This window comes from Rhopilema esculentum, chromosome 10 (assembly GCF_057945365.1).
Source record: "Rhopilema esculentum isolate cy_ngs chromosome 10, ASM5794536v1, whole genome shotgun sequence".
NCBI lineage: Eukaryota > Metazoa > Cnidaria > Scyphozoa > Rhizostomeae > Rhizostomatidae > Rhopilema > Rhopilema esculentum.
The window spans coordinates 8,440,045-8,467,088 of record NC_142824.1 but is presented as its reverse complement, the minus strand read 5'-3'; the positions used below and the strand labels follow the sequence as shown (position 1 = coordinate 8,467,088).

General features: G+C 35.4%; 3 protein-coding genes across 4 annotated transcripts; 1 reads left to right on the top strand and 2 right to left on the bottom strand.

The window, feature by feature from the left end:
- Positions 1 to 29: 29 nt before the first annotated feature.
- Positions 30 to 8,507, bottom strand: LOC135693633 (exosome complex component RRP46). The gene is made up of 7 exons (XM_089110975.1): positions 8,378 to 8,507; positions 3,169 to 3,282; positions 2,535 to 2,654; positions 1,854 to 1,996; positions 1,248 to 1,337; positions 772 to 858; positions 30 to 607 (listed from the first exon to the last, which is right to left on the bottom strand). Exons 1-7 carry the CDS (start codon positions 8,502 to 8,504, stop codon positions 593 to 595), a joined length of 696 nt encoding a protein of 231 aa, XP_088967101.1. The 5' UTR covers positions 8,505 to 8,507; the 3' UTR covers positions 30 to 592.
- On the top strand, positions 8,507 to 18,258 carry LOC135693612 (2-oxoisovalerate dehydrogenase subunit alpha, mitochondrial). The gene is made up of 10 exons (XM_065212146.2): positions 8,507 to 8,680; positions 9,560 to 9,748; positions 11,462 to 11,548; positions 11,762 to 11,870; positions 12,120 to 12,281; positions 12,545 to 12,689; positions 13,011 to 13,072; positions 13,299 to 13,440; positions 14,402 to 14,500; positions 14,797 to 18,258. Exons 1-10 carry the CDS (start codon positions 8,522 to 8,524, stop codon positions 15,038 to 15,040), a joined length of 1,398 nt encoding a protein of 465 aa, XP_065068218.2. The 5' UTR covers positions 8,507 to 8,521; the 3' UTR covers positions 15,041 to 18,258.
- Positions 16,519 to 24,186, bottom strand: LOC135693586 (tetratricopeptide repeat protein 8). Of its 2 annotated transcripts, none has more exons than XM_065212120.2 (15): positions 23,980 to 24,186; positions 22,525 to 22,645; positions 22,098 to 22,158; positions 21,727 to 21,843; positions 21,369 to 21,411; positions 21,112 to 21,201; positions 20,643 to 20,687; positions 20,006 to 20,091; positions 19,345 to 19,483; positions 19,082 to 19,141; positions 18,727 to 18,866; positions 18,085 to 18,256; positions 17,708 to 17,839; positions 17,113 to 17,196; positions 16,519 to 16,798 (listed from the first exon to the last, which is right to left on the bottom strand). In XM_065212120.2, the coding sequence occupies exons 1-15, from the start codon at positions 24,085 to 24,087 to the stop codon at positions 16,682 to 16,684; spliced, it is 1,515 nt and encodes a 504-aa protein (XP_065068192.1). In that variant the 5' UTR covers positions 24,088 to 24,186; the 3' UTR covers positions 16,519 to 16,681. The 2 variants fall into 2 exon arrangements, with proteins under 2 accessions (XP_065068192.1, XP_065068198.1); XM_065212126.2 differs by having other exon boundaries at positions 17,717 to 17,839.
- Positions 24,187 to 27,044: the final 2,858 nt, after the last annotated feature.

Here is a 27,044-nt window from a genome sequence, read left to right as displayed (position 1 = left end):
ATCAAAAAGAAAATTAAGAAACTGAGCACTTATTCCGAACAAATTTTTTTTAACAAAAATTCGTGTTTGCAAAATCCAATAATGCCCTAGGCCTACGGCTTTGCTACAATACTACAATAATTTGCTACAGTTCTTAATTGCTTCCATTCACATACAAAAGCACTGTAGAATTATTTCAACAAATTTTTGCTTAAAATTTAGTCATATAAAGCCAGCACCGATGAACTTGAAAACATCATCTCGATTATTTTTAACTGTAGTGAGCAGTTAAGAATTTCACCAATTTTTGTTGCATCTTCTTCTCAGTTCCATATTCGGAACTTGTTTGTTTTTCACGGTGTCTACAATTTCACTGTTACACTGCTTTACACGTTAATAAACCTTGTCTTTATCTCAGCACTTAGCAATTCACCAACAGTGTGAAGGAATTTATGGGTAAATTTGACTCTGGGCTAGTGAGTCATTACACAACGCACGGCATCGTTTATAGCTTTTTCGGCATCTGGCAAACTGTTTACTTTTGTCGTGCAATGGAAGAGCGGCGTCTTTCAATGTAGTCTGGAAATTGGTTCAAAGAAGAATGATGAGGCGGCTATGTTTTCTTTTCCTACGACAAAAAACAGAAATTTGGGTTAACTTCTGCGTTAAAGTATGCTTTAATTACATTTAACGGAAATAGGAGTTCTTATGGAACAGCAAATTTAATTTTCAAGTTAAATAACATCGTTGAATAATGAGAAGGTGTTTTGAAAGATATAGAAAATAACATACTAATGACATTCCCCGCTCGAGTGCTTTCCTTTGGAACGAGAAAATAGATTTTACTGCTTCTTTACTTGCAGCCAAACAACCAAAGTACTGGGGAAAGATGGAAATATGCGTCAGTTTTAAGAACACTGTATGGCCAGCAAGAGAAAATGTTGGAAGAAATTACGCAAATGTCTCCTAAACACTGCTAAACGTGAGATGTGACTCGGTTTATCAGGACTTTTCATAGCAAATAATATCATCAAGATTTATTAAAAATAACAGTAAAATTCATGAAATTAACCAGCAAGAAATGCTTGGATGGTATTGCAAAAATAGATGTTGCAAATTAACCGACAGCAGACTTGTGCTGTATCCTATTTGATACATGATGTTTATGTTGCAAAAATGAATATTGGAAAACTGCGAAAAAATACTTTTGGTACAATCTTTAAAGAAACAAGTTTTGAAAAGTTAATAGTGTATAAATTAAGTGCTACCTGCTCTGTAGAAAATGTACCCTTTGATAGTGTGCTGATGATGTCATAGTTTATACTTTCGAAAACAAACGTAAATGTAGCGACTGGTACCTGTTTAATGAAATTCAATGAGTTATCGATTTTAGACTGTGTTGTTGAAACGAGGCTAATAATAGAGCTCTTTACGAAAATCTTTACAAGGACAAACTGTAAAAGGCATAAATAAAGCACTGTAAACTTGAAAAATAAGTTTATAACCTTCAGGATCCAAAAGTTAAATAAAAGCGCCAATGAGGGTAGGATTGCTGCAAACTTCTCTGTTAAAATCTCTAGATTTTACTAGAATTGCAACTTTGCCATCTGAAATTTTTGGCTAATGTTCAAACATAGGTTATTTGTGATATCTTTCAGACATCCTACACACTGAACCACAAAGACCTGACGCCTTCCTTCACTCTAAATAAAAGTCAAGTATGAAACAAAAATCGTAACAGAAGTTAGCGTGTTCTCACACCACATGTTGCTAATCCCTTTGCAAACATGATACTGCCATAAAACCTACACAAAATATTAACTACTAGAAGAAAGCAACAAAATAAAACAGAGACTTAGAAGAAGTACCCATACCTGATCATCATCTTGTGAATTATTGAAATAGATCTTTCCATTTTTTGAGATAAAGCAAGTCACAGCAGCTGCCATGCACTTCAATGGAATATCTGCATTAACTAGAGCCATAAAGGCGGCATTGAGAGCGCATGATAACAGCAATGAAAAGTCAAGGAGCAAAGTTTACTAATGATACATTGAAAAAATTGCTTGATATTGTAATGTAATGTAATGAATATCTGCATTAACTAGAGCCATAAAGGCGGCATTGAGAGCGCATGATAACAGCAATGAAAAGTCAAGGAGCAAAGTTTACTAATGATACATTGAAAAATTGCTTGATATTGTAATGTAAGCAAATAGATTTAGTCTTATAAAGAATAACAAACACAAACTTCATTCAAAGTTGTTATGTGAACCATTTGTCACTACAATAAAATGGCCATAATAAAAGGAACTGCAGTATTGTATTTGACCTTTAACAACACCTGATTACTGGTGACCTGATAGTAAATTAACAAGCTCTTTCTAATTATTTGAAGAAAAATGCAGGCAAAATAGAAATAACAGCACATAATTTTTTTGGTCAACTTTAAATGGAATACAAGCATGATTATGGCATTTACTATTGCAGAGAAGCAGTAAGCAGGAAAAGAACACAAGCTATGAAGTTATATTATATAACAGAAAAAGATACCAGTCCTCCATCATTAACAACTTGAACAATAATTGAAATTGCTGATCTTGGGCTATAGGAACTTAGAATTACTGAATCACAGCTATTTCTTATTAGTCTTTCCACAACCTTTTCAGCATTACCTAAAAATATTTATAGGTGATACAGAATAAGAAAATGAAAATGGAGATTAAAATGTGAGCCTGACTTTCTAAACTGGGTCTCTTTGATAGAATATAACAGGGCTTGGTGTCACTGGGTGTAGTTGAGTATGCCTTTGGGGGAAAATGTGGGGTAGAAAGATTTCAAGGGCTTTTAAACAAAAAACTAACTTAAAACAATGAAAGCTTTTGCTTAATTGCCTTATTTATGTACTGATATAAAGAGGAAGTAACTAGGAACAGCAACCCTTCACATCTTCATACAAAAGCATGAGAAACTGCACAAACATGGTTCAAATAATTTTATTACATTTTGCCATCTTAAAAGTAAAATACCAACAGAAAGGACCTGGTCAGAGACAAATGACACTTATCAATAGACAGACAAATGTTATGCCATGACCTATTTTCCAAGCAAATTATTCTGCTTGCAATCTTTTCCTACTATAACTTAATTGAAGCTGAACTATATGAATAGCCATGAAGAGTCACTTACCCGGTAATCCAGATTTAACTCTATAGTTACATTCTACTGTGGCTTTATCTATAATTTCTTTGTTCATTTTCACCTCTACTGGACCATAAACAGCTGCAAGAGCTTCTGATGCACCTAATAGCATAAAAATTACCTTGGATCAATAAAATCATTATCTCTTCCCCTAAAGCATTAAAGTTATTATATACCCTTAGTTTCCATTTTAAAGTTTTCCAAGCTCCTTAAAAATTAGAAGCAAACCTCACAAAAATTATATGTTAAACTCAATGGGTTTTGACCAGTTTGGAAATTGTAGTGCTTTTCAATGAGAGGTTCTTTAATGAAAGTACATTACTAAAAATTCATCTAATTTTCTTAAGGTTCAAGCAAACATGCACTACACAATTAATCCAATCATATTTCTTATTAAACTAGCATGATCTAGTAAATCAGCTTTTAAAGTTTTTATTGACTTAGATAAAATTAAACAAACACCAGGCCATGCTGGGAATAAAATGGCAGGGGTGCAATGAATCGCACTCCTTGTGGTGCCAAGGCGTGCAATGGTGTGCTATTGCACCAAAGTACTTAATAATACAGTCAGCTGTATATGGACTAGACTACATAACTTTATCATAAGAAAACATAAGCAAGGCTAGTCCAATCAATACATTTTATCAAACAAGCTTTATTAAACCCAACATATTAAAGAGAAAAACATTAACAATAAGGTAGGTTAATTATTATGTAATCCTGCAGTTTATAAACCCTTCTGGTCTGCTTCTCCTGACAATCTCGTTCTCAAAATTTAAAGGACAAGTGACACACTTTTCACCCTATCTTTTCTTTTCATTAACTTGTAGATCATCATTTAAAAGTAAGTTTTTCCTGGTTTAGAACAAAAAATTCTAATCAGGGGGCGTAGGGGACGCGATTTTGCTTTTTATCACGTGACCCTATGACGTACATTGTGATAACTCGGAATTTTCCTGTAATTAATAGAGAGTTTACGAAACACGACGCGACAGGTCCAGACGAACTGAATTCGTTTAGAAGCGTGCAGTAAACGTTAATATTGCACTGTATACCAGTAGCAGCAATAACAAATTATCACAATCTACGTCACGGTGTCACATGATTCATTTCCCGCCATAATTTGAAAAGGGTTTTTAAGTAGGAAAATGAAATCCGAATAGAAAAATATTTCAACAACACTCTCATACAGCATTTTACTTTTAGTTAAAAGAAGAAAAAAATTTGGCGCCAAAAGCGTGTCACTTGTCCTTTAAGAATTCTAACTGTGTTTTCACCATAAAGAAAACTTATCTGTTGACTAATGTTAGAACGAATTAAATGGTTAATTGCACGTTTATATTTTGTAAAAAAGCTACAGTAGCTAAATCCTCACAATTCAAAGTCTCTTAATTTTGGAACATTTTTGGCCACATTTTATTAGTAAAAGTTTCTAAAGAGTTTTGTATTTGCATACAGATTAGAAAAATGCACATAAAGTAAACTGTATATAGAGGAATTGTCAGTCCTGAGAAAACGGGATTTTACTGATCGCACTTGCAAGATACACTCGTAAACCACAGTGTAATCTGGGTCAAATCATTTAAAGCTTAAAGATCAATAAGCCTGTTTAAATAAACAAAGCCTTACATGTGCCATGGGGTTGTAACTACAGTGGAATCCCGATATAACGAACTCTGAAGGGAACCAGAAAATAGTTCGTATATCGGGAGTTTGTTAAACCGAGAGATAATGTTTTTTGGGGGTCCTTTCGCAGTTCATGCCTAAAAAACCTATGGTGGGCTTGTTTAGGCTATCTCCAACCTCTGTGCACATGTACAGCCATACATGTACCATTTAACTCAAAAAACCAATCTGAATTCAAATAATACAACTGGCTGGTCATTGAAAATGAAAATCTTAGTGTTCCTTTTATAACTTGGGACCAAGAGATTGGCAAAGCTGGTATCACTTCGCTCCTAGTTGGTGCCTGAATGATGTCTTCAATTACTTCACATTCTTACTTGTCTTTTTCTGCTTCTCCATCTGGGTCTCTCAATAAAGTTTTGTCGTCGCTTATTGCTAATGCCTTATATGTAAGAAGTTATTTGTTAGTGTACTCAATGTACTCAAATTACTGCAATGTACTCATTCGCAGTAATTTCTGACGCAATCAAATTTTCATCTCGTGCATTGAGTCTATCAGCCAGTACTTGAAATGTATCATCGGCATGTTTTGCCGATTATAAAAATGATTTCTCCCCAAGAGAAAGTGATAAATGAATACCGAAAATAAATAAACAAAAATAACAGATGAAGAATTTATGAAAGTTCGTTATATCAAGGGTAATTATGATGAAGGGACCTAAAAATGGTTCGTGATAACGAGAGTTCGTTATATCCGGGGTTTGTTATACCGAGCGAATTTGTAAGGAGTTTGTTAGGCAGAATCCAAGGGACCAGGCATCTAGTTCGGTATACCGGGAAGTTCGTTATATCCAGGGTTCGTTATATCGTGATTCCACTGCAGTTATTGCAAATGCGACAAGCGACCACAACTGCAAAGCAAGGATTATCGGCCTAAAAGGTCGAGCGATTTTCAGACCTCAACTCAAAACTTTGATAAAGAAATTATGGAAACCTTCGTTTACAGGGGTTTTTCGCCACTTTCAGAACTTCTGTTAGTTTTAAACATGGTATCATCGTGTGCCTTGAAAGTCCGGCTACTAGAATCTGAAGAAATCGAGAAGTGGATGTTTTCATTCAAAAAACGTTTACCATAACTTTAAGCAAATTAGAATATTCGCCAAATTTTTCGTCAAGTAGAAATCAAATAGAAACGATTGCGTGATTATCACCGTTCGTTCATAGTTGAATTATGATAAAAAAATTACATTGGGCCATATTGGTCACTTTAGAATAAAGTGTTATTTGCAGATTATTTAAGGCGTGCGATAAACTGCACTTCTGAGCAACGGAAGGCGTGTGCCAAGGCGTGGGCGTGCGATCGCACGCCATTCCCAGCATGGCCTGAACACACACAAAATACAGTGAAAACCAAAAATAGCCCAGACCACATGTGCCAAATTGCTGTGACCATTATGATCTTACATGTGCTCTAGTGTACTGTACTGTACTTCCTCTATTTCTGAACTGTGAGCTTGAGTCTACTTGTAAGTGAGGGGTTTTCTCACCAAGGATTTTATTCATATTAAATATTTTCCAGGGTTTTTCAAACTATGCTCCATTTCTGCTATCCCCAATGACTCTCTCCTTGTTACCCTCGATGTATCATCCCTTTATACCAACATTCCCTACACAGAAGGTATCCAAGCTGCCAGGATACACCTCAATAAACGCACATTAAAAACTCCCCCAACAGAAACTGTTTGAGACCTTATCAACATTATTTTGACAAACAACAATTTTGAGTTTAACGGACAACATTTTTTACAGAAACAAGTTACAGCAATGGGAACAAGGATGGCACCACCCTATGCAAACCTTTTCATAGGGACCTTTGAATCTGATGCCCTGGAGAAAGTCCCTTACAAACCTCTTGTATGGTGGCGTTTATCAACGATATTTTTATGATTTGGACATACGGACAAGACAAACTCACTGACTTTATCAATACACTTAACAGTACCCATCCCACTATTAAATTCACCAGAGAGCAATCCAAACAATCCATACATTTTCTTGACATCACAATTTCTATCAATAAAAACAACACCCTTTCCACAGATCTCTATGTCAAACCCACAGACACACACCAGTATCTCCTCAGCACCTCCGCAAACCCCAAACACACAAAACAGTCAATCCTATACAGTCTTGCCTTACGACCATGATGTATATGCTCGGAAGATGAAACCTACAAATTCCGAACAAAACAACTACTACAATACTTGACCAAACGAGGTTACAAAACAAAAAAGACACGCAAACAAATATGGAAGGCTTCTAAAAAAACCAGACAGGTCTGAAAACCACAAAACAACGTAAACATCACAGAACACCATACTGGTCTTATGCTTTCGTTTTTCTGATTGGCCTATTTCGATTCACAACTGGGTATATATTTTCCATCATGTTCTTTCAGAACCTTATTCTGACGTTTTATGCTCTGAGGAGTGTCAGATGAAAAAGCTTTTAGTATGTCATAAAATGTTTGCTTTTTTCAAAGCCATTTTCAAATTCTGTACCGCAAAAAAATTGAGAGCACCATTTGTTGTCACCTATCACCTCTCTTTGCCACAGCTATCTACCATCCTCAAACAAAACATCAATATATTACAGAACTCCAAAAAATGCAAAGAATAATATTGGTTCATGCAAGAATAAAACGTGACACACCCAGTAATCCTACATGCACTTATAAATGCCACTTGCGACGTAACTGCATAACATGCCAACACATCACAGACAGTACTACTTTTAACTTTACTAACACTGACAAAAACTACGGCATAAAACAAAGACTGGACTGCAACTAACGTTCTTTACGCATTACAGTGCAAACGCTGTTTAACTAACGAACACAAGAACTGCCAATACATAGGAAAAACAAGCAGATGACTGAAAGACAGATATAACGAACACATACATTATCAACACAAAGTGGACAAATTTGTTGTTGCAAAACACCTCTGTAGCCCAGAAAATACCATCAATGACCTTACTGTAACACCATTACTGAAACTCAACGATAAACGAGAGAGTGTCCTACAAGCCAAAGAGCAATACCTCATTGGCCTGGCAAACACTCTCGCACCGAACGGCATGAACAGAACCTTTGACCGTTAACCTTATAGCAACATTATCATTATTTCATATTATAGTACTTCATCCCCATTACGTTTTCATTCCACCACCATCACCCACCCTCTCTCATTCGCCACCCTTCCCTCCTCTACCACTGCGCTGCATTCACACCATTCCACATCAGCCAATCCGACACCACCCTCGCCTCCTTTAAATGTGTAAATTTTTAGACCGTTAACTTTTGCTCTGATTAAGCCCCGTATGCCGGGGCGAAATTTTAGTCTTTTATGATTTACGTGTATTTATTGTTGTTTATTCTCGGCGTATTGCGGTGTTTCATATTTGCTACATTTTTTCAAACTCTATTTGAAAGTTTTCTCCATTTTTTCAAACTTTCAAACTTTATTTTATCACACTAGAAAACTACACAATAGAGCCCTTTTTACCTTACCTTGCTTAAATGATGCTGAACCATCTGCTCGCGTTAAAATCGACTGGGTACATTCACATTTAATGCCCACAGCAATGATACTTTGTTTCTCGCCACCTCCACCAAATTCGATCTCCATCTCCGCCATATTGACGAAACACGAGGATGAGGTCGGACAGCAACAGCAACATCACACGAGACACTGACAACCACAAAATGGCTTCCAGCCTAGTAAAATTGCTTGCTGGCAGAAATGCAGTATTTGGCATAAAAGAAACTGTCACAAAGGTTACAGCACTGTCATTTTTTGCAGTCAATAGAAAGGTATTTATATGCATATTTTATTTCAAATTGTTAATGCCCTGCTGATGGATTCTTGAAATGGAATAATTAAATTACATAGACTCCAAAGAAGTAAATAATGACTAGCAGCCAGGCTGTAAAGTTTGGTCTGCACAATAACTTTCATCCTTTATTCTGTCCGCAAATTATTAAAAATCTGTCGTAGAGTCCGCGCATAATTTTAGTGGCGACATGAACAATCCGGAGAAGTACCATGTTTTGGCTCTAGATGTCATATTTTTAAGTAAAGCGTTCACTGACCCTAGGCGACCTGTGATTCGTTGATGCCGTCAAAAAACTCCTCGACGTGTATGACACGAGGTTAATTGGATTATCCGAACCAGAGTCTTCACGTTGGCCATTCTTGTTTACCTGGCAAAGTTCCCCGCGAATATGGCACCATTTAAGCTTCATATTGCAAGAAGAAAAAAAATACAAGATCTCTTCAAGAGACATTGGCAATGTAATTGCCACAAATTTTGTGCAAAATTTCTCAGGAAATGTTCCTTGTCCACAAATTTGATTTTGATTGATATGGCGTTTCCTGCACAGAAAAAATACTTTACGGTTTGGACAAGCAGCTATAATACCCCAGTCAAAACAATGATTGAACTCGGGAAATTATAAATGTGTGTGAATGAGAAAAGGCCATAATAGCAGGCTACCCAACAGACTCTGATAGAATTATTTTTGCGAAAAATCGATTAAGATGTAGTAGAAAAGGAACACCACAACACACTGAGAATAAACAACAACAAACATACATAAATCAGTTATGGCTAATATATTGCCTCGGCATACGGGCTTCATCAGAGCAAATTATAAATAGTTAATTTAATTGTTTTTAAATGTTGCTTATAGTATTCAAAAGAGAGTTCCACTAAGAATTTTGGTGAACTAGAAGATCTAGCAAGGTATCCTGGAGCAGGTGCTGATTTGAAGTTCACACAGCACTTGGAATTTGTTGATCCTCAGCGTTATGATGGAATTCCTGTATACAGAGTATCAAGTCCTGACGGAAGACTAATAAATCCAGATGAAGATCCAAAGGTAGATATAATCTCTTTATATCAGGTTTTCATCGGAAAGGTGTGTGATAGCACGCGCACCCCCTGGCACAGGCCTACTGATTTCCATTAGTGCAAAACATCACACGCCTTCTTTTATTATGGGAGAAAAATTCATAATTATTGGTTTTGTGGGTATTTGAGATGAGTTATAATATTTATCCTTCCTTGATGCTGTTACTTCATGCCACTTCAAAAAGCCTTAACACCTTATTGGGATTGCGGATTAAATAAAAAATTTTTGCGATAACCATAGGACAAATCTACAGTGGAATCCTGATATTATGAAACCTGACATGGTTACAAGTATAACTAATTTTCTGGTATGACAAACAATGTCTGGCCTCTTGAATTCTGCCTCACTCTGTACAACTTCCTTCGGTATAACAAATCCTGTATATAATGAATTCTTGTTATAACAAACCTAATTGTAGTCCCTTCATCATAATTTTCCTTGATATGAGGAACTTTTCCAAAAATTTCCACCGTTATGTTGGTTGTCTTATTCTGGGTGTATATTTATCACTATTTCTCGGTGTCGGTGGAATCATTATTGTCAGCGACAAAACATTCATTGGCAAACATGTACTTTCAATGATGCAAAAAGTGGAGAAGAGATTTGTGCAAAAGTTTACACCTTTTCAAGGCTTGATGGCATTTTAGCGAACAAAGACAAACACAGAGATTTTTGTCCCGGAATTTTAAGAGGAACTTTAAAACAAGATTTTCATTTTCGATTGCTAATGTTGCGAAAATAGCAGATTATGCGATAGAAAGTAGCAGATGATTTGTGGATTTTGCTACCCCCTATTTTAGGCATAGCTATGCTATGATTTTAGCAACATTTGATTTAATGAAAAATGGGCCATCATTACCTTTTATGCACCTGCCCAGTGAGGTACATAAATTAGCTGTCATGCTTGATAACAGAGAGCCCTCAAGGGCATGGAATTACAAGCAAAAAGGCCATTACAACCAGATGAACTCCAAAGCATCAATAAATCTATTAATGATTCATTATTGAAGCTGATGAAAACTGCTTATGACATGGCAAACATTTTTCTGTACTTGCAGTGCTGTTTTTTTGCTGATATATTAAATAAGCTCTGTTGATAATTGTTTTGAAAATTGTTCAAGTCCTCAAAAATAACATGTAAGTAGTCATGGTAAGAGTTCTGCAAAGTAAATTTCACTGAAACTATTGCTGTCATCATTTTCATGGTGGCAAATTCTCCGCAGATCTACTGAATTACCAAAAAGTTCCGCGAAAAAATGTCACGCCACCACACACCTGGATGTTTTCAGGGGTGCGGTCTTTAGCACGCCTGCTATATTTTTACCACAAAAGCCTGTTACGTGCTTGTTTTGCTTTCAAGATGAAGAGCATAACAATTTAGCAGCAATGGGAACCCTGGAGATCTTCAAAATCTGTATGATACATTTTGATGCAGCTATTGCATTTCATCTTCCATTAAATTTAGGTCTAATCTTTTTGACACAAAACAAATATACAGATGACTATAAACTTATAAGAGTTACTGGTCATAATTTTGAATGGAAAGATGATAATATTTGACTATAATTTAACATCATTGTGCTACTGTACAATATGTTGCGTAGAATTCTATATGTTTTGATGGCTCAAGAAATGAAAATCCCTTACTACAACATATATTGACAAACATTCACTCAACAGCTCAGTAAAGAAATCCTCCTGAAAGTATACCGCAAGATGGTGTTACTAAAGACTATGGATAAAATCTTGTATGAATCACAAAGACAGGTAACACAATATTTAGTTTGTTGCTTATTATCCAACAAGCATTTATGCTTTTTCATCAAATTCATATTGGTATGTTAAAGATTTATGATTTATGAATAATTGAATGTACAGATGCATTTCACCTTTAATATAAAATGAAGTTTCAAGCCCTTTTCTTTTTTACCAATTTACATTTCATTTCATATTATAAACCAGCTTATTCTGCATTTACAGGGAAGAATCTCATTTTACATGACCTGTTATGGTGAAGAAGCCACTCACTTTGGATCCGCTTCTGCCATAAGTGATGATGATCTTATATTTGGTCAATACAGAGAACAAGGTGGATAATAAAACCTTTTATAATTTCGTTATTCATTTTTAAGGTACAGCTATCTCAGAATATTTACCTTCCTTTAAGTCCATGTATTTCAGAATATATTATACGCAGTATAAACAAATTATTGAAGGGAAATTTGAGCAAATATTGTTTAGAAGAAAGTTTATCTTCCTGTTTCTGAATGTAATTTAGGTAAATTTGAATAGTTTCAACTTTTTTGCTGCCAGTTAACTACAAGTCATTGAATTATAGGTGTTCTCCTGTGGAGGGGCTTCACATTAGATGATATTATGAACCAGTGTTATGGAAATGAGCTAGATGTAGGAAGAGGAAGACAGATGCCTGTACATTATGGCTCAAAGAAACTAAATTTTGTTACAATATCTTCTCCATTAGCAACACAGATGCCACAAGGTAAGATCTTGGTGGTGCTTGTTTTTAATCTGTATTAAAAATTATATTGTAAGAAGATCAGCAAACAAATTAATGTGATGGATTAAGTTCCCTTTTTTGGAAAGACCATATATGATTCAAAGTTGTTTTTTAACAATTGGATTTACTAATTATATACTTTGAAACCATTTCTCAATCTGTCCAATATGTTCAACACTTTGTCAATTGAATGTAAGTTTATTTGATTTTGTGTAGTATGTTTGTAATAAAAAATTTCTTTACAGCTTCTGGAGCAGCATATGCTTTCAAAAGAGCTCAAAACAATCGTGTTGTGGTTTGCTTTTTTGGAGAGGGTGCTGCTAGCGAAGGAGATGCACATGCAGCCTTCAACTTTGCTGCCACACTTGCTTGTCCTGTCATATTTTTTTGGTATGTTTATCAATCTAGCCTTGCTTATTTTCTTATAGATATTTTATAATTACACACACCAATGGGCAGGCCGAGAGAACAAGAACTGTTATCTTGTCCCGTTTTTCCAAAAATTTTGGATTTATTTTCAAAAAGTTTTTTATAAAAAAAATTTACAAGAAAAATTCAGAGGGTGTTTAGTTATATTTTATTCCACTTTAATTTGCTAGATAACTTGGCTTTAATTTTACAATTAATTCTTTCTTTAATTTATATCTCTTCTCAGTTTGTCTAGAAACTTGGCAGTCATTGATTGATTTTTCCTTTTCATTGTTCCTATAGCCGTAATAATGGGTATGCAATCTCAACCCCTGTCATGGACCAATATCGAGGTGATGGTGTTGGTAAGTTGAAAAAATAGATAATCTACTGCTAATAATATTTATTATTCCTTCACTTGTATGTTTCTTTGACAAACCTTGCTTTTGATGACATCTTGTTCTGAGTTTCTTGTATCAAAAACCTTTTCGTGTATTTTACTTTGGTGTATAATGACTCTAATTTATGAATAAGTATTAAAGTTTTTGTTTGATAGAATATTCTAGTATTATCAATTTGTAATTTTTTCAGCTTGCCGTGGCCCAAGTTATGGAATGCCTGCAGTAAGAATTGATGGAAATGACTTTTTTGCTGTCTATAATGCAACTAAAAGGGCAAGAGAAATTGCAGTAAATGAAAATAGGCCAGTCATCATTGAAGCTATGACATATAGGTATGAAAGAATTAAAACTTTCTTCTGAATTTACATTATAACCTTCTCATATGCATCCTAGTTAATATCATGTATTATATGAAATGTCATTTATTATTGTGCTAATCTCTTGCTTGCAAAATTGCTAATTGGACAGAGGGGGTTACAAAGTTTTTAGAAGGTAGGCTAAAGAGATAACATCACTTTGCCTCTGGAAAGTTTTCATTTGAGTTTCATTTCTTCTGTGAATAGCTTACAATGTAATAATATAACTCAATAAAGAGAGGCAAATATCACAATATTATTGTTTAAGATAAAACTGAACAGTTCAAAACAAACAACCCACTCTGCTGCTTTTTAACTTTGTCAAAAAACTGACTAGGACAGCTATGTATTACCTGCTCTTTTATGTGATTGGTTCAGCTCCTATATTGTTTTGTCTTTTGATCATATTTTCTTAAATGTGCATAATCATGACAGACTAACCAATGTGAATCAGATGGGCATGTGTTCTGAACATTACTTAGGATTTGCGAAACCCATAAATTTATTGTTGTTTTACAGCGATACGCAGAAGGCATTGGCTAAATATGATCAGCTAGGTGCTTGAACAATCAAGCCGATAAATTTTCTGAGGCGTGTGTGGAGGCACTCTTGCTGGCTCATTTCAGGGCCTGGTTCAATTGCTTAATAACAACTACATGTACCTTTCTTTTGATGAATATTATCCTGGAAAAGTGGCCACAAGAATTTTTAGAATAACATCACAAAACATAGTCTGTTCTATTATTAACTTGACCACAAAGCCAATTTTGGATTCTTAGATATATGTATACTTTCTTCAGAAATAAAGCTGCAAATAAGTCACTAATATACTTTGCAGTGGAAGAAGACCTGTAGGACGTAGACTGGTTGATTCCTGTGATAGAAAGGGAAGTGCAAAAAAATAGGTTTCTATTACTAAAAATATTTTTTTCCAAAGGGTTGGGCATCATAGCACAAGTGATGATTCTTCAGCATACAGGTCCAACACTGAAGTTGAATACTGGCAGAATGTAGACTCTCCAATATCAAGAATGAGGCAAGTGAAATTGTTTTAGCAAAAATGGATGATAAATATAAAATAAACTGGTGGAAAAGTAAAATTGCAATATTGAATACTAAGTACATTTTCTATTCATTTTTAGTGTATTTATAACACTATCTCATTCATAAGTGATCTTTGCTTCTAAGAATGATATCTTAACCTCTTCATGTAAGGTTTACTTATAATGGATTTAGTTTCAAAAACCTTACATATTTGCAAAACAATTTTGCTTTGTTTAAACATTTTCTGATGATTTCAGATACATAACTTTTACAATATTCCTTTGACAGGAACTACTTACAAGCAAATGACTATTGGTCTGACAAGGAAGATGCCCAGTGGAAGAAGAGTGCAAGATTCCAAGTGCTAGAAGCATTTAAAAGAGCAGAACAACTAAAAAAGCCTCCAATTGATGAAATGTTTAATGATGTGTATCAAAGTCTGCCAGAAAGAATCAAACGCCAAAAAGAGGAGTGCTTTGAGCACATTAAGAAATATCCATCTGAATATCCCACTGATAAATTTGTCAAATAACTCAAGATTTCTTAACAACTTTAAAATGACTTAAAGGTTTTAGTGTAGTGACCTTTAGGCCAAGATGAAATAGGGTTGGGAATTATACCTACCTGTGAACTGCTTCAATATGCAGAAAAAAGCTTGCCACACATCCAAATACAAAGTTTGAAAGCACTTTTGTACCTCCAAGGACTATTCTCTCAATTCAGGAACAGACAATCTGCTGCCTATGACCCATGTTAGCATTAGCTTTTAAGTAGCAAACAGACCTTAAAAAAATGCCACAAAGGAGTTGGCCTGATTTCATGTTGGCTCAAATGTCCCTGAACATGTTGAGTCACTAGGATTCTAAACACCATAAAGTTAGCCTACAAATAAAATATGTTACCCATCACTGTCTAACTTCAATTTTAGATGGGATCACAAATTGGTAAATGCTTGTTTTTGGTGGCAACATCTTCTCTTTCAAGCTTCAGAATTTCAAATTATTTGGGTATCTATATTGCCGAAAACTCCTAAAACATCCTCAAAACTATTTATAAAAACCTTTCAAGTGTTAAAAAAATAGTTGTAGCCAGAAAAGGGGCTTTCATTATTGAAGGAGTCAAAAGACAGTAAAAAACCCTAGAATTGTTTCTCCATTAACTAGAAATACAGTGAAGAATAATATATTCATTAATTGTGCTGTAAACAGAAATTCTTTAGGAAATTTAGACCCAACAGACAAAACTCTAATCATAATTAGGTTACCAGTACTGTGCTTTTTCCGTCTGTGTGTATTTTGTGGTGTTTTTATGAAGTAAATTGAAAAAATTATTAGATTTACCACTATTATTCATTTGCCTCAAGTCATTAACTGTATTTAAGTATTTATAGAGAGTCATTGAAATTGGGTGTGCTTTGAATTTCAATTGTGTTTTTTGCATTCATATCTAGTGGTCATAGACTTCTAAATTACCTAATTATTTGTGTTGTGCCTTGTCCACTCAATGAGCCTCATACTTAACCTGCATATCTTTATAGGAGAAAATATACCACAAATGCTCTTTACTGCAAAGATGGTGTTGTTTACATGAACCTTCCATGAATACAAAGCACATTGTTTGGCATGCAAGTTACAGTGATGCTTGTGTGTTCTTCACAGGTCTGAAAAATGCTTTATAACCTATGCAACTAACCAAAGGGCTTTTAAAGTTTTGAAAATTTTGAAAATTTTTACTTCCAGGGTGGGGGTCAATTTGAAAGAGAAGTTTTACGAATTATGCAAAATGTTTTTCAGCACCAAATAAAATGAAAGAATCTTAATAACCTGCTTAAACAAATACTTGATATTTCCCTTCATTTGAACTCCTATCTGGGGTCCTTTGCCCCATCAACCCCAGCAACTGCTACTGAGTAAAGTCAAGGTGAATCTGGATGCTGATGCTTCTTTACCGTAAAAATCATCCAATTTATTCCAACAGAGCTGAGGAATATCCTTTTTAGAGAATTTGTCACACAGTTATTTGGCATGATAAAACAACAATTTTCAATAAAGGATTCAACCTTTTCTCTTAAACTAGGACGGAACTGTGACTACTGCAGGATTCTTCAAATAATTAACTGATATTTTTACAGATTTATTTACATTGAATACTTATCTATCCATGGTTCAGAATCTTAGACACTTGCCAGGTGTTCTTTCAGCTGTTTCAACAAGTCTTTGCCCTCACAATGCTCCGGGTAGATTTCCACTGATTTCTCGACCGATTTAAAACTGGTCTGTACATCCCCCATCTATTGGACGCACAAAAAAATATTTGAGAAACAAATAACATTTGGATCTGTCATATAATGCAATGCTGCAAGCAGAGGTAAATAAGGAAAACAAATTTAAAGTTTTATGACTGTTAAACGTTCTTGTGTCTTCTATTATTCAACAGTTATGCCCTTTAATCAAGCCACTTATTGGTATCTGAATAAAGTTGTGAGCAGTTCCATTAAACTAGCAACTAGGGTCGGAAAAAAATCCTATGAGAAAAGGATGGTAGCGAGCAGATAAATGGCTTTTCATACCAGCAGACAGTGCAAATCTGATGCAAGCACCCTACCTTTTCTGACAAATGTGCTAAATTGTATTGTGGCTCGTACATTTGATCTGAGAGCTGGATCGCTGACTTGAAAAACGACTTTGCCTGAAAACAATTGACAGTATAAACTAGCTAGCTAACAAACAAAAAACAGTAAATAAACAAACAAGCTAATAAAAAAACAAACAAGGCAGAATTAACAATTGTGAAAATTGTTTTTCAAGCAATGTACATCTTCCACCCTTTCCCTTCCTTTGTGTCAGATATATCATGAATACGCTAAACAAAGACTTAGATAAAAATTATTCTTTGCATTCATGCTTCTTGTTTATTTGTGTGGGTCTAGGCACTGCTCGTGTAGAGAAAATGAATTACCTCTTACAATTAAGCTCATTTTAAAATTGCGTAAAATAGCTTATATAAAATAGAGTATATTTAGGGATTTACCATTGATGGGTTTTAACAGCAAAAAAGCTGTTAATGATTGACAAGATGAGTGCCTGGTTTGTATTGGCGACTGCCCAACAGGTTATACGTTCAAAATAGTTGATACGTTCAAAATACTTGTGCAAAATACCCATGGAAAAGGTACCCTGGGAGAAAAATATAAAAATACCTGTTCTACCTGATCAGGGCGCCTCTTTCGCATCTCGAGAACACCAAGATTATTAAATGCTTCAGCGTGGTTATTATCAGATGCCAAAGAAAGCCTTAGGCACTGATATGCAAGGCTCATATCGCCTATATTCTAGAAAACGAAGCGTAGATTCATTATCAACCAGTTAAGCTTTCACTATAGTTCTATAGTCTGAATAGCATTAAGCGAGCAAAAATTCTTGTACACATTTCCCTTAAAACTACAAACATATCATTTACGAGCATTCTTAGCATTTACTAATGGGTGCTTGATTAACGCAGAAAATTGCACCTTTCAGGTACACAGAAAATCAGTAAAAGAAATGGAGACTGAATAATGACGTCAAAGATACATACAATGGCAATGTGACTGATATTATACCAGATGTCCGCCATATTTTCATCGGTTGCCATTGAAAGCGCCCTTTCGAAGCAGCTCAAGGCCATATCGTATTGTTGTGAGAAGAAGCAGCAGAGTCCAATGTTGTTGAAAATTTCTGAATTGTACACACCCATTTGTAGAAGTCGCCTGTTTATAGAAAGAGCGTTGAAAAACGAACAGAAAAACAGAGCAGTGTTGCTTATCACATAAAAAACCTTTTTATCAATAGATAAAGTTATAAATGAAGCATCTTCAAAAGCCGGAAAATTATCGATCATAGACTTCCAATAAACCTTTTCGTTGTAACATAGTTCTTGCAGTTTATGCATGCTATGATTCAGGTCGCTTCTAGTCTCGTGTGCCTACCAACATTCAGTTCAATACAATCCATGCGCAGGGAAAGTCGCAAGGAAAGCTAGGCCAATGGCATGGTGAGGGATGGTGGTCAATTCTTTCCTTTCTACCTTAAGGCTCCCCAGTGATATCACTGGATACCCATTTTCTGCTGGGTGGACAGAAGACGAGCGTCTCTAATAACAATAACCTAAATTCTTTTAAAATAATAACTTTTAATACTTAGATATATACACAATTAAAAAGGAACATCTAATAATTACCTAAAAAACTTCAATGCCACCTCAGGCTGGTCAGAGTAAAAGTGGTTTGTCCCAATGCACGCGATAGCCTCAACATGCGTGTTATCATGCTGCAAAACCTCTTTGTAAAATTTTACAGAATTTTCTGTGTCAGCCATTGCCTGGAAGAGGAAAAACAGTTTACTGAAGTAATAAACAAGAAGCAAGGAAAAGGAATGGAAAAACGATAACATAAAAGGAAGGAATAAAGAAAATGTTCAAATTGAATTAATAATAACAAGAAATAGCTTGGTAATCGCATGGATTAATTCTATTGTTGACAAAGTTATACATTTTTTTGGTAAGAATAAAAGGGGTGAATTCAAAAAGTTGCTACCTCATAGATTCTAGCAATTCCCGTTAGCATCATTGTTTCGCCGGGAAACCTATCAATGCCCTGAATGGAAAAAAATTATATTAGCTGAAAACAACTGCATGTGATAAAAGATTAGGGCACGTTGAAATCAGTACACAAGAAGTGATTATAATCACACACCATTATTTGTCCAATCGAGTACATTTCACTATGTGCATTAATGTTATACGGTCTCATTAAAATAATTTGCATGAATGTTGAAGAGAAAAAACGCAAGTCTGTACCTTTAGGAGAACTTCAATTCCAGTGAGAGGCTGGTCTAGTCTTACGTAGACTTTGCATAGATACAAAAATGCGTCCACGGTTTCTTGATCTCGCAAAGCTGATTTTAATTGCCTCTCCGCATCTCTGTATAAACCAAGTCTATAAGCAAGAAAGATTGGTAATCATGTCCACTATTCACTGTGTATGCGCTAAACACAAAAGTTCAAGCCAGCCTTCAGCTGGTACTTCTACGTCCAACTCAGCTAGACAATTGAGGTCAGAACTCAAACTCTTTGTAGAAGTAACGGGGAAGAAGCGACAAGGTTAAAGATGATAGATATAGCCATCCAATGTTGGGAAACTTTTATGACCAGCAAGTAGATAACAGATAATATGAGTCAGTTAGCACTGGTTGATTTCTTCTACTACAATTAAGAGCAAAACTTCTTATTTCTAGAATTTTCAGATTCTCTAAAGCTCTTGTCCCTCTACAAAGTTTTCAAATGCACTTTGAATTCCGCAACTCAACTAGCACTTAGTGCAATAACACTAAGTAACTTTAACGAATAAGTGAATATTTCCATCCAATCGTTATCCTATAGTTATCCGATTGTAAACTGAACAAAGGAACGACTAGGCTCTGTTACCCTAACATAAGAATAGTCCAAAATGTCACTATACCTAAAATAACATTTTCCGAGCTGAACTTTCCACCACCAGTCCTTGAACTCTGATGCTTCAGTTGCAAGAGCAGCTAACTGTAGAGCCTGTGATCAGAATCAAGAGCGAAGGACTGTGAGGCGACGGGAGGCAAGAAAAGAGGCATACAACCGTAAACCATACCAGCAAAAAGCATTCTCAAATCGTATATTTTAAGGGTATAACGCTTAAAATGAAGCAATCCAAGAAAATTTGATACTTCATTTAATACATGAAAAATCTTAAGTAACCAATGAAGATCCTGATATCATCATTATGAACAGTTTCTCTGTCTAGGGGTGTCGATAACGGAGGGGAAAAGGGGACGCATTGTCGGTCTAAACATAAATGATTTTTGCCGTACAAAAGAATAAATTTTTCACATCCTGGAGCCTTTTTTCAACAATTGTAATGTATCGCCATTTCTGTAGTTGAACTTTCAAAGTATTGCAGCTAAAGTATGAATTTTGAAAAAGAACTGAATAAAAGCAGCACGCCCTTTTTGTCGGCAAGAATCGTTTCTGTACCCCTCTCTTTGACAGTTTTTTTGGCTTCGCCTTTGTCTCTGTCTAATTGTAGTTAAAAAAAGGAAGAAAAAACTCAGACAAGGAAAACTTACATTTCTGACGTCATTTTCGTGGTGGAAGATGTACTCAAATAAGGCCTTCAAACAAAATAAAATCATTAACAATCGAAAGGGTATATTGTTGTAAAGTATATTTGAAAGGTTATGTCCATTATGCTATTTGCATTCTGAAAACAAAAACACCTTGATGGAGATCAATCCATTGAGCTTTATGTTTTGGCAAGAAACATAAATGTTTTAGGGTTATTGTTTTTGCAGTTGATATTTTCCTGCTGTCAGGATTAGGCCTAAAACTCAAAGTAGCAACTATCCTGGAAATAAGAGTAAACCAACAAAACTTGGTTATTTTACGTCTTTTGTATAATTTTTATTCAGTAACTTCGTTGAAAAAGCAGTTGATAAGATATCTTCAAAATGGCAAATGAAAAACTAATCAAAGCTGCTTACTATTGCTGTATTTCCTTACAAGCTCATTCAAAAAATAATACAGAAATGTAATAACCTTTGCCAAGTTTGGTCTTTGTGCATATTTTCCAAAATTTATTTTTGAGAGGTTTATGAATGGACCATCAGGCTGAGACAACATGGAGGCCTAAATTGGAAAAGATTGAGAATAAAAACATAAATTCGATATCATGCAAAGTGCTTACTAAATGTGTCGCACTAAAGTCATCTCTAAAGGGATTTTAAAATAATTGAAACAATGAAAGGAATATAACTTTAACACGATAATAATGCTGATGAAAAGGTTTAACTTACAGTGCCAAGTCTGACAAATCTTCCTGATGCACTGGTTACAGGTCTAAAATATTATAAAAACTGAAAATCAAGCATGGAACATAGATGAAAGTCATGATCCTTTTTCAACTGTAGTCATCATAGATTATCATAGCTCATATTATGTGTTATGGTTCAACTGGTGTTGAAAGCCTCATTCATGACACAGGGATGTATGAAACAAAGAGTGTTCAGCTGGCATAGGGGCTTTTGTAGGACTAGGCTATGCGAGGTCTAAGCATAGTTATTCCAACAATTGTCTCTATATTTTACTTGAAGAACACAAATTCAAATTATACAGCTCTATTTTATATAGCCCTGAACTTAAAAATATATGTACCTTGCTGTGCTTGCAGTCCTAGGAGTTCTAATTGCTTGCTCCATTGTACCTGGTCTTCCGGATTGAGTCCCAGGCCTGACAAATCCACTTAATGGTCTGCCTGCTGATGAAACAGGTCTGGGAAAATGCAATAGACAAATCAATCATTAGCTGTAAGTTCTGATATCAGAGATCAGAACAGCATATGCTAAAGGAACATAAGAAATATTGGCTTGGATGTGATTCAAGAATAAATGCTCCACCTTACGAGTTCAAGCCAATGTGTAGATTCTATGATTTGACATGTATACTACTTCAGCTTTTTGGTTAGCAAGGGCAAGACATAAAAACATATCAAAGTTAAAAGTTTTATTGAAACCTTTATCTATTACCTCACTGATTGACTTGGTCCTCCTTGACTAGTTCCTGGCTTCTTCATTGATGTACCAGGTCCTGCAAAATGCATTTACAGCAGATTAGAATTAAATCAAAATCTCAATAAACATCTTTTTAAAGCTTATGTTCCTTTTGATTTGTCAAAGTTAATTTTGCTTTAGAAAAAAACTAAAACATAGCATGGGTTAAAGTTAAATAATAGCATTGTTTTGTAATTTTACAACTATATATTCTCCAACTAGTGTTTGAAAGCCCTGCACAATTTTGTTTTTCCAAGCAATCAAAGATTGTCACAAGTTTTTAGGATTATGATAGGTGCTTACATTCTAAGATTTAAGGCTTGTTGCCTAGTAACAACAGGTACTGCCCCCATTGTGCTGGTTGATATAACAGCAAAAAGTGCCTGGTAAAGTCATTGCTTACTTGCAACTTGTGCAATTGCAGTGTCATCCATCAAAACCTCTGCAATACCCTCTTCATCCACTTCAACTTCATCCACATAAGTCTGTTCTGTCAGAGCTCTAGTCTTTAGAAACCATGCTGCCTATGGATTGGTTAAAAAACAAACAGTAGAACTTCATCAACCAGGAAAATATCAGTCCTTGTAATATTAGGCATTCAAACACACAACATGTCTCTATGCACACCAAAAACTCCCCAGGTATGCTTTACTGCATCCCAGCATTCATTTCAGATTATCCCGTTTTTTATCTATTTTCTTGAACTGTTCTCCTTACTCCAGTTTTGGTAAAAAACAAAGGTGTTCCCATTACTCTGTTTTCATCCGCTTTTGCATGCTTTGTTGGAGCTAATTTTGAAACTAAGAAAGAATAACTCTTCATGATTTATTTTTTTCGCTTCCCAAAAAAAAGCAAGTTTTGAAATGACTCTGTTTTCAAATGACCCAATTTTGAGCAGCTTTTGGAATGAGTCCAGTTTGGTATCAAATGACTCCTCTTTTGAGTATATTCACAGGACAAAAAAGCAAACAGGTCTTTATAAAAACTGTGAGGTCTCCATTCTAAGGATCCCGTGCCATCGCACACCTAAACTTTTCAAATGTGCCATTACCAGCATGCCAACGAAATTCATATTACCTGGACTGAAATATGCATCATGTTAGCAGTTAACTGATAACAGGGCCATGGCAATAGCTGAACCATTGCTGCCAACTTTTTTATCTATCATAAATTTTCCAGAGCCAAATAATTGACATTTTGTATAGTGTTTGTTAGTTTGTTAGCATATAATTGCAAAATGAAGTTATAGTAAATTTTCTAAATATGTTTAAGTGAGACTCAGGATATACACCCTGTAAAAATATTACATTTGGTTTTTCCATTTGCCTTACATTAAAGCAGAGATTCTAGGGTATAAATGTATGTGCTTATTACATTAATATAGAAATATAGCTTTGGTGCTTATCACTGGAAATGTAAGATTCATCTTACATAGAAAAGGGAAACACTAGGAACTGCTAAGAAGGCACCTTCACGTTACAGTTTACCCAACATCAGATCCATTTAGAAAGTCTAGCTAGAATGAAAATTTGAAAGTCAAGCCAGAATGACTTTAGGTGCTAAGCTTGACAAAGATGACTGTTATGGATTACTTTCATGAAATTCAATATTCATGGTATTAGTAACAAACATGGCATGTAAGATAACTTAGCATAAAACAAAATTGTGTTAAGTTTAATTGTTTATGAGTGCAGTGGTATATGAAATACAAATCTGCTGTGCCATGTATTCTAACAGCTTTTAATATTCGTGATATAAAGATCAATATACAGGAGCATTGCATTTTCCCTCGTTATATGGCTTTACTATAGAAAATGTAGAACATGTACAATTCCACACACGAAATATGATTGTATACCTGATCATAAGGATTTTTTATCAGTAATTTCGTACAAACTTCAACACATTCGTCAAATTTGCGTCTTCTGAAAAAGCTTGTTGCAAGAAACATTGGATCCATCGCCATGTTTGCAACAGTGCTCGTTTATTTGAGGAAATCTTCAAGCTTCAGCGTTCTGGAGTGCAGCCATGTTTGGTTGTCAAAAACAAGTGGACACAGGGGACCATTGATTATGCATTTGTATGTCGGCCTACGATCAAGGTGCATTGTGGGGGAAATGTCTCCCTCAAAGGTCTAAAATCGCTGAATGCACGAAAATCCAAGAAGGAGAAAGTTTTCAGCAGGGGTAGGGGTAGGAGACATGGGGGCTGGGAGGGCTTCAATCTTTATGAAGAGATGATATTCCTATTATTTTTACCTGACGAAGAGTTATGCTCGAAACGTAGAAATTATATCTAACTTTCTATTGTACAAAGTGCAAGTCGTCATTTATTTGTATTAATTTTTGCCCTAACTTTCAAGTTAGGGGTCTGGAGCAGAGGCTTACAAAGTGCAAGCTGGCAAATTTTATGCCAGTGACGTAATACGGTCGAGAAAGGTGTTGGAGCATCCTGTTTAGATCATTGCTAGTCAGCAGGGGCGAAACTTCACTATTTTCATTAGGGGGGTATGAAGCTTAGTTGCCCGACGAAAGGGCGTGGCATGCTTGATGAAAGGGCGTGTCCTACATGAACTTCATTTTTAGAGCACATCGCCTCAAGGGTGGAAATCATCGGGAAGCCCGAGAGAGGGTCTTTAGACTCAGGCTGTTTGTTTTAAGTCAAAAAATATGCCTCTAGTTTTTCTGGTGTTGGCTATAAACATTTGTTTCCGAAAAGCAAGCATTTGTAAGGCCTGTCTTTTCTATAAAAGAAAAAAGTCTTCACTTTCTAAATCACCTAGCTATTAAGAGAGCAATTCAAAAAAGAGACTGAAGTAGGGTCTCAATTTTATCAGAGTGGAACACCAAAACACAGCTTGGAGATTTCGGAATTTAGAAACAGCTACGCAGATTACAATGTTTCAACAAAAAAGAGCTTCAGTTGCATTCTCTGAGTTTCATTTTCAATTTTCGGTTGCTCCAGAAGAATTTCAATATTTTTAAACACCCAAGCACAAAGTACGTATATCTAAATTCACCATAACAAAATCCCTCAAGCAAAGAAAAGTTTTTTATTGGAGGTATTTTACAAGTATACCTATCATCAAAGCTCAATTTTCATGTTTTCGTAATCATGGATATTGTTCAGAAATAGAATAAACTCGAAAGATTTTTGCAATTCATATCTTAACTAAAATTTCTTGATAAATTTTATATTATTTCCCGCTTGAACTGATTAAAACTTTCTGTTACTTGTTATGGTTATTCAAATTTTTTTAGTTAAAAAACTTTGGCGTCTGTATGACCATTTTCTAGCGAAGGGTGCAATACTTTCAAACAGTAAGTGTAAAACCTTAAGAGAATTTTGGGGCATATCTTCTTTTGGATGTATTGTTGTGAAATGTATGATTTCATAAATGAAAGTTTCATACATTTGGAAAAGAAAATATTGATTGGTTTTCTCAACAACGTATTCCGAGATGTTATATCCTTCATGCTTTGATTCATGATGCTTCTAACTGTCTCCGAGCTCCGAGGCATGATGGAAAATTTAGAAATCACAACAAAAGATTTTGAAAAAAGCTCACTTGTTTTGCAAAAAGTAGGGGGGAGGGGTATACATAGTGTTCATTTCCTTCTCGCATCAAACACACTTTACTTTCCGTCTATACTTTTGCTGTCGATCAATACTTCAGACTTCATCTCGAGGCGAAGCTAAACATGTGCGCGTTGAGCTCCAGACGAAAGCGCTGATCGGTGGACGGACGAAAGACAGAAATGTATATATGTTGCTGTTCCTTGCCTCGTTTCTGTTTTGTTTTCCCAACTGGGAGGAGATTGAAAAAAAGATGGGGGAAAAGACCATGAATTAAAAAACCAACCTAGGGCAAAAAGTAGCAATAAAAGTGCGACCTAAAGAAAATTTCCAGATTTGCCCGACAGATACACTGGCAGCCATAAATTTGCCCGACAAAATCTGCTTTTTTGAAGATTGGGGGGGTGCAGCACCCCCCCATACCCCCCAGTAGTTTCGCCCCTGCTAGTCAGTTATGGTTAGCCTAGGATAGATAAGACTTGCGGGTTGTAATTAAAGGGGGGGGGGGGGTCAACGTTCAAGTTCTGACTACTTGCTAAATCGCATTTTGGAAGTGATCGCAAGGATATCTGAAACTCAAATGTATAGTCGAACGTTTTTCGTGAAACGGGGGTGGCTTGCAATAAGGGCCAGGGTTTTAAGAAAAATCGAAAAATGTAAACGAGAGGGGATGTTTTTCTCGATCTCAAAGTATTTTGTTTTCTACGTTTGCAAAGTAATGAAGCTACTTGCGCATCACAACACATGGTGTCGATGGTGGTATTTGGCAACTACTGCAGTATTTGTCTAAAATCTTCATTCATTTACAATAATTAGAGGTTGTCTGGTCGCATGTCACTATGTGTAGCCTGTCTTTTCTTATGTTTGTCTGTCCTCACACGAGACACCAATGTAAAACTTGAGTCCAATGTTAAGTGAGTAAGTGTCTTTTCTGTTCCTATTTTCCCAAAAAATGAGTTGTGAAAATGTTTAATAATCCGCTTAATTTTTCAATTAATTTAGAATTGCAATTTTTTGCTGTAACTATTAAAAAATTTTGATGGAAACAGAGCAAGATGTCACGCAAGAATGTCATTCTTTGCACAGGTTTTCGCCGTCCACTTTTTGCATCAAGATCGAGGAACTAGCATTCTTGGCATCAGACTCAGAACCAACGGTCAAAAATTTTAAGTTTGCTTGATTAACAACATAATATTTCCTTAATTTTGACAATTTCTTTACTTCCACAAAGCTGCTGGTAGTAGGACCTTGGTTAGTTATTTGGAAAAAACCCTTAATCGAGATGAAAGAGGAGAGGGTGAAATCAAACTTTCACTCTGACTACAAAGCCAAATGCAGCACTATTTC